The 10,516-nt window shown below is 40.9% G+C and overlaps 1 protein-coding gene across 1 annotated transcript in view; it reads left to right on the top strand.

Moving 5' to 3' along the window:
* Positions 1-2,827: 2,827 nt before the first annotated feature.
* The window catches only part of LOC104586143 (putative sucrose-phosphate synthase 1), a 35,485-nt gene continuing 27,796 nt past the window's right edge, over positions 2,828-10,516 (top strand). The window contains exons 1-2 of the mRNA XM_010243289.3: positions 2,828-3,278; positions 3,392-3,481. Of these exons, the coding sequence (XP_010241591.1) occupies positions 3,093-3,278; positions 3,392-3,481 (276 nt within the window). The 5' untranslated portion in view covers positions 2,828-3,092. The remainder of the gene's footprint in view (positions 3,279-3,391; positions 3,482-10,516) is intronic.

The raw sequence follows: 10,516 nt of genomic DNA, 5'->3' as shown, positions 1-10,516 counted from the left end.
GTGTTTTTCAATGTGAATTGTTTTTCTTGTTGTGAGTTTCTAAAACAAATTAAAACCATCTGGTTTAAAAATAAATTGTTTTAAAACAAAAACATGGAAAATATTTTCTTTGTCATAAATGTGTTTCTGTTACTAAAGCTGAAACAAAAAAATGTCTTCTTGAATTTTTAGTTTGAAAAACATGTTCTTGTTTTAAATCATGCAATATATCTTGTCATCTTTCATAAATCATAAAATATCTCCATTCCAATATTTATTTTTGTTTTAAGAAACATCATTTTGATAGTGTTTCAAAAACATAATTCATTTTTCGAAACAAATTAACTTGTTTTTGATTCTCAAAGCAATAACACAGTTCAAGAACATATCTTCTCGTCTTTTGCTGGTGTGGCAATTTAAAAAACATTGACTTTGTAGAGCACACCCTAAATAAATAAATCTGGGTTATTTAAGGCAGGTATTAATTTGGAATTTAATTTATCTGAAGTGACAAATTTCAGCCACAATAATACAAAACGGTCCTCCTCCGTTCTTCGTTGTTTTACTTCCCACAATGACAATATTTATAGCTTGAAGTAAATAATTCGAGAGGCTGATCAGTTAGATAGTAAGATTGCTACATTCTTCAAATAAATAAAATCTGAGTCAAATCTAAGACAAAAAGCCTGCTGTTCATGGTCGGACTCAGGTTGGACTTTTGCCAAAATTTAATGGATGTGGCCAAACCCCAAACCCAAAGCAATGTAAAATGTTCATGGTCCAAGCCCAAAGCCTGACCCCATTAAAAAGAAAAAAAAAGCCAATTGTTGTATATGCATATCACTGGAGTGATGGAGCCCAAGCCCGATCCGAAACCTTGAAGACTGAAGCTGCGTTTTAGACAGCCTTTTTAAGCAAATCGGATTTCCTGCCCACTACTCTCTACTCACATTCTACCCACCCTGAATTGCAGACATACATCTCACAACTCAAGATGGCAATGTGTGGATGCAATTCAGGGCGGGTAGAGTGTGGGTAGCAAAAGTGAGTAGGATATCTGGGTTGCTTCTTAACATAGCAGTTAGAAAGAGTGGAAGGTTGGCCTTAGCATAGCCACTGAGGTTTTTAGGGCCCGTTTGGGAGGATTTAGCTGAAGATAAGCTTTAGTTCAGCTAAGCTGGTTCATCTCCATAAATAAGTTATGTTTATTGACAACTGGTTCAGCTACGTGATAAAGTCGGATAATCTTGATTAGACCTGTTCATGGGCCGGGCCGGCTGTGTATTAATAAACTTTTTTAAGGCCCGAGCTCGAGCCTGGCCCGACCATCGGGCCTACAACTTGGGCCCGAGCCCGGCCCTCATAAAAGCCCGAAGCCCGAGCCTGGGCTCAGGCCCGAAATTTAGCCTATACTATTATTATTATTAATGTTGAAGCAGCTGAATAGAGAGAGAGAGATTGAAATTATAAAGAAAAGAATAAAATATATATATATATATATTAAATTATAAATATATAAATATTATATTATTTATATATTTTATATGATATATAAAATACATATTATATATTTTATAAAATATATAATACTGAGTCGGGCCGGGCTTTTTTGACAAATCCCGAGCCTGACCCGAAACACAGTCGGGCTTACTGTGTTAAGCCCGAGGTCAGGCCCGCGGGCCTAATTATATGACCAAGCCCGACCGGGGTGCGGGCCGGGCTGTCGGGCTACCCGGCCCATGAACAGGTCTAATCTTGATAAGGCACTCTTGATAAACTATTCTTAAAGGCTGAAGTGAATAACTCTTCAACTGACTCATCAATAATTTGTTCCTCTAGATTTTTTCACTAAGCATAAACGGGCACTTGGAGGATGTTTGGAACCGTGGCCGTTTTCAAAAAAAAAAAAAAAAAAAAAACGGTGTCACGCCGGATTCACATAGGCGTTTCAACAAATGCCCATGTATATCATTGGCGTTTCATGCATTGGTGGGGTCCTGATTTTCGAAGCATGCCCGATTTTTTAATAATCGGCTGAACCGTTTCCCCCAACGGTTGACTGATGTGTATCCTACGTGGTTCTTATCTGTCAACACATACATGAAAAACGGTGATAAAAATCACCTTACCAAACAGTATAGTGTCGTTCACTACCTACGTAGCAGAAACGCTTTTTTGTAAAAAACGGGTCTTAGAACCATGAGCATTTTTTCTTAAAAATCGGTCCAAAAAAACGAACACACTTCCAAACACCATGTAGTTTGTTCTTGATTAAGTGCCCCAGAGGGATGATGCGGCTCTTGGCTTTCTAAGATGGGCCTTGCACAAATAGTTTAAAATTATGTTTGGTGAAAAAACCCCAAAGAAACCAAATTGGTTTTCAGTCAGTCATTTGATAGCTTACTGCCTACCCGGGGCATTTTAAGGGTCCCTTTGGAAGAGCTTCTGCATTGATTATGCCACAAAAAGTTACGAAGTTACTGAGATAGCTTCACCAGAAGATTGATTTTGCAGTTCGTATAATGCTAAAAGCCACTGCGTGAAGTGAAGGTCTTCCAAACCGAAATGGGTTTTAAGACTGCATTCGACATTCCTTATTTTAAGGATTTTTCTCCTTTTTACAGTTAAAATGCTCATATATATATATATATATATCACTGAGCTTTTAACAACAAAAAAGAGATAAATCTTTAAAATAAGGAATGTAATCAGCCCTCGCAAACGGGCCACTTCAGTCTTACGGTATAGAAGGTACATATACACAAGGGTAATTTTGTCATATCGAATTGATCAGATCAGGTGATTACTGGGGTTGTTTTATATAATTAAATTAAAGAAATATAAAGCGAAAAAAAAAGGAAGAGAAAGTAAAAAGTAGAAAGTGCAATCCCGTTTGTTCGAATACGGACGCATTTCCCGATTCCTCTTCGTTCGTCTTCGTCGCAAAGTTTTTCTCTCTTTGTTTATTTTTTCCTGACAAACCATTGTTCCAGCGTCTTTGCCAGTCTCTCTCTCTCTCTCTCTCTGTCCTGTGTTATTGTGTCCTTCATAGTTCATGCAACCAAGCCAAAACTGTAATAAAGAAAAGCTAACGAGTTCTCTAGTGTCTTTTAATGGCGGGAAACGACTGGATCAACAGTTACCTTGAAGCAATTCTGGATGTCGGTCCTGGTATAGACGAGGCAAAATCGTCGTCGTTGCTGTTGAGGGAGAGAGGGAGATTCAGTCCCACTCGCTACTTCGTTGAAGAAGTGATCACTGGGTTTGATGAGACCGATCTCCATCGCTCATGGGTTCGGGTATGATAACAAGCTCAGCCTTTTAGTTGTATTATTTTTGTTTTTTAATCTCTCTCTCTCAGAAGGATGGAAGTTGTTTCGATGGACGCTCTGTTTTCTTTTATTTTATGCAGGCAGCGGCAACGAGGGGTCCGAAGGAAAGGAATACGAGATTGGAGAACATGTGCTGGAGGATATGGAACTTGGCCAGGAAGAAGAAGCAGGTTTCATTTTTCATTGTTAAATTATGCTCTCTTTTAATGCTTACGGAGTTGTTTGGTTTAGATACTTAGATGTGAAGTTTTGTTGAAAGAAGTGGTCGATGGACTGTTTTTAATATAGATCGGATACGATGAATTGACAGAGTTGGAAGTTACACTAAGTGTGTCTCTCTATATTTGGTCATGTTCTTATAGTTTGCCTGCACAAACTTATTGATCATGAATTGGATGGTCTTTGATTTGGATTTTTTCACCTTTTTCTTGGCAATTATTGTTGCTTGGTTCCTTTTAATTTAATCTAGATGAACTTGATTAAATACACTGATATCAATCGGCTGATGGTAAGATTACCTGAAAATCTATTTGTTCATTAAGTTGGCTGATGATTGATCTGATCTGGAGATGTGAAAAAGGGCTTTAATTAGTGATTTTTTGGGCATGTTGTGCAGGCAATGGTCGAGATATTTTTGATGTATCATGTATTAGTTTTTTTTTTTTTTTGAAAGGTAAATGAGATTATATTAAAGAGGGAAATATTTCCTCGAAGCAAAAATATTTACATATTGTAAACTCACTATATGAGATGTATAATCTATACAAAAAGAATTATACTATAAAATAATTGCAGCCAAAAAAAAAGAAAGAATTATACTATAAAATCATTATCCTACAAAACGTTATACTTCAGAGAATGTTTTGTTGTTGTGCACCCAAAAAATGAGAAGCTTTTCTATCTTAGAAATCAGAGCACCATTCTCCAATTTCTTCCCTTCAAATATTCTGCAATTTCATTCAGTTCATAGAGACCAACAGATTGCTTCAGGAGATAAACACCATAAGATCTTCCCTTTATTACTCAAACTGTTCAATGACCAAGAGCTGAAGAGTGAAATTAAGTCCTTTGGAAACAACCGATTACATCAAAACAGCCTTAGGAAGTGAATCCAAATGCTATAAAACTCATTGCAATGAATTAATAAGTAATGCACTGATTCCTCCATTACTCCTCACAAGCAATAGCAGTTGTTCAACACCATACCTTTGGAAATTAAATGATCTATAGTGAGGATCCTGTCCAGAATGGCTGACCACAGGAAAAATGATATTTTAGATGGGATTCCTATTCTCTATATCCATTTCTAATCTACGCTATCATCCTTGCCCTGCCAAGACCCTATAAAAGGACCGACACCGGTTCCTCCATTACCCGGTCATGAATACTATGCCTGATTTTAGGTTCCCAGACAAACTGACCTATTATTACTTTAATTATATTGATAAATAATATAACTAATACAATTTTAGTTGATATTATATTGATGAACACTCATCTTTTTGTGGATATAATTGTAAGTTCTCATATGTCAAAGGAAGAAATTTATTTTAACCAACAGATAAACAATTAATACAATTGCATCATGGCTAAGATTCAGTTGTTCAGACTTCGGCTCCAGTGTATTAATGCAAAAAATGATGATTCTCAAAATGTCTATCTCTATAACAAAGTTGAGTGATAGAATGAAGTGTTATGAACATGGATATGGATTTTGAATGAATCAACAAGGCTTTGCTGAATTATTGTATTTCCTAGTGTTTTAGGTATTTTGCAACCGTTGCCCTTTATTCTAAAATGGAAGTGAAATACTTTCCTACATGATAAACCATGAACAATGTCGAATGTGTGATGTTCTCAAAAACTCTAAGTCCCAGGTGGTTCACATTCAAGAATCGAAGCTTGATTTTCTGGATGCGACCATTATTCGGAGTATCAGGGGAGCCGGACAGGTTAAATGGCTTGCCAAGCCTTCAGTAGGGAGTGTGTGTGTGTGGGGTGGGGGGGGGGTGACCACGTGGGATCCAATGAAGTGTTCCTTAATTGCCCACTCAATTGGCAGCTTTTCAATAACGGTGATCTTGGAGCTGGCAGGAGGAGGTGTATGCCAAGTCAAGAATGTTTATGGTCCTACTAACTCTGGCCAAAGAAATGAATTTTGGGATGAGTTAGCTAGGATCAGAGGGTTGTCTCTTCATCCCTGGGTGATCGGAGGTGATTTTGTCAGTTGAAGAAAAAAACTCTGGTGGGAGAAGATTAAGAGCAATGGGTCTCTTTGCTGACTTTATTAACAAATTTGATCCAATGGGCTTGCCGCTTCAAGGGGCTAAATTTACCTGGACAAATAACCAAGACTCCCCAACTTTGGTAAGGTTGGATAGATTCTTGGTTTCTTCGGACAGGGATGAGTTTTTCCCTTCTTTCAAACAGCTGGCTCTACCTAGGCCTGTATCTGATCGTTGTCCTATCCAACTTAGTTGTGGCCACCATGGAAGAAGCAAAACACCTTTTAAGTGTGAGAATGCTTGGTTTGAGGAAGAGAGCTTTATCTCTATGCTGGCTAAGGTGTGGGGGGAATGTCATGTTAATGGTTCCAACAGTAGAAGTTCAGGACTGTTATCAGTCATGAACCCTAATGGATTTTAGGATCGAAAATAAGAACAAAGGTAAGAGGACAGAAGAGGAAGAGGGAGGAGAAGCAGTAGAACACAAGAGTTGAAAGGAGGAGCAAAAGCTTAATGTTCTGCCGCCGCCACTTTAATTAATATTTATAGGTTATGCTCATTACATGGAAAGGACAGATCTGCCCTTAGTCTTTACATAACAAATAGAGCAAAAAATAAGACTGAAATAAATAACAACTGAAACAACTAAATGACCAATAGCTAACCCTAGGCAGACTAGAACATCTTCTACCCTACGAACACAGTGGGACCGTAGCTGTGGGGCCCACATCAGTGTTCTCTACACTCTCCCTCAAGTTGGGAATAAATGTTTATCATTCCCAACTTGGATAGATCTGCCTCTAGCTTCTTCTGTGGTACAACTTTGGTGAGGATATCTGCCAGCTGCATGTTGGAGGTGATGTATGGGAGACACACTTCTTGTGATGAGACCCTCTCTCGTACAAAGTGTCGATCAACTTCAATATGTTTAGTCCTATCATGCTGCACTGGGTTGTGTGCTATATTAATAGCCGCTTGATTATCACAATACAGCATCAGGGGCTTCTCATACTCAATACCCAACTCCTCAAGTAGTGATCTCAGCCAAATAATTTCAGCCACTCCATTAGCCATTGACCTGTACTCAGCTTCAGCACTGGATCGGGAGACAACACTCTGTTTCTTACTCCTCCAAGAGACCGGGTTACCTCCCACAAGAGCACAATATCCAGAGGTAGATCTTCTGTCATCAACACTCCTAGCCCAATCGGCATCCGTATAGACTTCCACCTTCATGTGGTCATTGTTCTTGAACAGTATACCTCTACCCGGGCATCTCTTCAAGTATGCTAGTATTCTTTCTGCTGCTAGAAGGTGCGTGGTTCTAGGAGAATGCATGTACTGACTGACAACACTAACGACATAACTGATATCTGGCCGGGTGAGGCATAGATATAGGAGCTTTCCCACTAACCACTGGAACATAACTTTGTCTTCAAGCAGCTCCCCACTCTCTGCACTAATCCTGTGGTTCTGTTCAATGGGTGTATCTGCAGGTTTGACACCTAGCTTTCCAGTTTCAGCCAAGAGATCTAAAACATATTTCCTCTGAGAGACAAAGATCCCTTGTTTAGATCTAGCAACCTCAATACCCAAAAAATACCGTAGTGTACCCAGATCTTTCACCTCAAACTCTTGCTGAAGGAGCTGTTTGAGGGACTCAATCTCATGGTTGTCATTTTCTGTCACCACAATATCATCAACATATACTGCAAGTAGTGTCAGTGACGACTCCACCCTTCTGATGAACAGTGTATGATTTGACTGGGCCTGTACATAACCGAACTTCCCAAGGGCTAGTCTTAATCTGTCGAACCAAGCTCTAGGTGACTGCTTCAAACCATACAATGCCTTATTGAGCCGGCAAACCTTTTTACCTGCCTCTGTATCATAGAATCCAGGAGGCAACTGCATGTAAACCTCTTCCTGCAAGTCCCCATTCAGGAAGGCATTCTTAACATCCATTTGGTACAAAGGCCAAGTGTAGCTTGCTGCAAGAGATAATAGAACCCGAATGGTGGTCATCTTGGCTACCGGGGCAAATGTCTCCAAGTAATCTATACCATAAGTCTGAGTGAACCCTTTTGCAACTAGCCGAGCTTTGTACCTCTCAACGGAACCATCCGCATTGTGCTTCACAGTAAATACCCACCTGCATCCAACTGGTTTCTTTCCTTTGGGCAAGTCAACTAGCTCCCAGGTATTATTTTTCAACAGGGCATCCATTTCAACTTGCATTGCACCTCTCCACTCCGGGACTGATAGGGCTTCTTGCACTGTTCTCAGAATAGGGACATCAGCAACGGAGGTGAGATAGGACCTGTAGGAGGGAGATAGGCGACCATAGGACAAAAACTGGGAGATGCAGTGGGCTGTAGATGTGGTGCAATGCCGTTTTCCTTTACGGAGGGCAATGGGAAGGTCAAGGTCATCTACAGAGGGTGAGGTAGCAACAATGGAAGGAGTCTCTGTGGGCCCTGGGACTGTAATATCTGGACTTGGATCCGCAAAAGAGGTTGGAGCTGGTCGGGAATGCTGATGACCGAGATCAACCTGCCTGCATCGCCTGTGATAGACTCTCAACTCCCGATCCCTCTGACCACCCTCGCTACTGCAACCCTCATCACCAACTGGAATAGGTAAGGGAACAACCCCAAAAGTATTAACCCTGTCCTCACTGCACTCCCCCTGAAGAAAAGGACCCAAATCTCCACGCTCACTACTCTCCCCCTGAGGAGAGACCCGAGAATAGTAGGGTGTCTCCTCAAAGAAAGTGACATCCATGGATACAAACTTCTTCCCTAAGACGGGATCATAACAACAATAATCCTTTTGAGTTTGTGCATAACCAAGAAAGATGCATTTGGAGGCCTTGGGTTCAAACTTGGAGTGATGGGGACTGAGAAGCTGAACAAAACAGGTACAACCAAATGTCTTGAGGGGAATAGTGAACAACTCCTCATTGGGGTATAGAAGGGAAAAAGGAGGTTTCATATCAAGAACCCGGGAAGGAATCCGATTAATAAGATATACCGCCGTAAGGATAGCATCACCCCAGAAGCGAATAGGGACATTGGAGGTAAACATAATACTTCTAGCCACCTCCAAGATGTGCCTATTCTTCCTTTCTGCAACCCCATTCTACTGAGGTGTATGAGGGCAAGTGCTCTGGTGGATAACCCCATGATTAAGGAGGTACGATGCCAATGGCTTAGCAAAGTATTCCTTTGCATTATCAGATCTAAGCACTTTGATCCTGGCATCAAACTGGGTTAGGATCATTTGGTGGAAGTTTTGGGTCAGGACAGGCACCTCATCTCGTGAACGCATAAGATAAACCCAAGAAAACCGGGTGTGGTCATCAACAAATAACAAAAAATACCTGTACCCACCCATAGAAGGAATGTGATATGGCCCCCAAACATCAGTATGCACAATATCAAAAGAACTTTTACTCCTTTTATTACTCAATGAATAAGAGTTTCTACAATGTTTAGCAAACTCACAACTTTCACACTTCAACTGAGATGACTCAACAGACTCAAACAAAGTAGGAAACAAACTCTTCAAGGACCGAAAAGATAAATGACCCGATCGGTTATGCCAAAGCATAACCGGACTCACAACCTGAGAAACAAGTAACTTCTTATCCACTGACTCTTTCTGACGAGAACTCTCCCCGAGCAGATAGATCCCATTCGTCTCATGGCCAGTCCCAATCACCTTCTTCGTCTCCAGGTCCTGAAAAACACATCGGTCAGGAAAGAAAGTTACTGAGCAATTCAAATGTTTGGTAATACTACTAACGGAAAGGAGGTTAGTATCCAGTTTAGGAACATGCAAGACAGAGGACAAGGATATAGTATCCGACAGTTTGATGTCACCCTTGCCAGAAATAGGGACAAGAGAGCCATTAGCTATAGATACTTTATCCCTACCAGAAGATAAGTAATAAGTAGTAAACAAAGAGGGCAAGCTAGTCATATGGTCGGATGCACCTAAATCTATTACCCAACAAGGTTCAGTAGTACCTGGAGCGGAGGCATGGTAGGCTGAGGCTCGAGTACCTGAGTGTGCAAAGGTCGATGTGGCCGGGGCTGACGATGACTGCGGTAACTGAGCTGAACTGCCAACTTCCTTCTCCAATTGTATTAGAGCAGCCCGAACTGCAGCTAAGGTCTCTAATGGTGTGCCTCTTGTGCCAGATGAGGATGCTGAATCAGTAGTCATAGCCACATGAGCATTACCCTTTTTATTTCTCAACTTTGCCGGGACCAAATGTGGATGCAGCTTCCAACATGTTTCTTTTGTGTGTTTAGGTTTCTTGCAATGCTCACACACCACATCCCTTTTATCTTCCTTCGTTCTGTCCCTCTCTGAATCACCCTCTGTTTTGGGTTTGACAGCTACCAAGGCAGGTGTAAGCGGCTGAGGTTGCACCATGACTTTCCTCCTGGTCTCTTCACTGTGCACTAAGGAGTATGCCTGAGAGAGGGTCACACTATCTCTGGTCAAAATCTGCTGCCTCACAATATCATATTCTGAATTCAGTCCTGCCAGGAACTCAAACACTCTGTTTGTTTCGATGTGCTTTCTATGTATCTGAGTATCTTTGGGACTCTCCCACTCAAGAGTCTCTAAGTGATCAATCTCATGCCACAGGGACTTCAAGGTAGAGAAGTAGACCGACACCGATTTCTCTCCTTGTTTAAGGGAATTCACCTCACATTTCAATTCATATGCTCTGGCAACATTAAGGGGTTGGGAGTAAGTCTCTTTCATCACATTCCATATCTCCTTGGCTGTCTTTGCCCATAAGTAATTTCGGCTGATATGGGGCTGCATAGAATTTCAGAGCCATGTCATAACCAAGTAGTTTTCTTGGACCCACTTGGTATACATAGGGTCTCCCTTGGAAGGTTCTGTCACATCTCCCAAGAGATACCCTACTTTGCCCCTTCCCCCAATAGCCATCATGGC

This window comes from Nelumbo nucifera, chromosome 2, assembly GCF_055504915.1.
Source record: "Nelumbo nucifera cultivar China Antique chromosome 2, China Antique-T2T, whole genome shotgun sequence".
Classification (NCBI taxonomy): Eukaryota; Viridiplantae; Streptophyta; class Magnoliopsida; order Proteales; family Nelumbonaceae; genus Nelumbo; species Nelumbo nucifera.
Note: the sequence above shows the minus strand (reverse complement) of the source record. Positions and strands in the feature narration are given on the sequence as shown.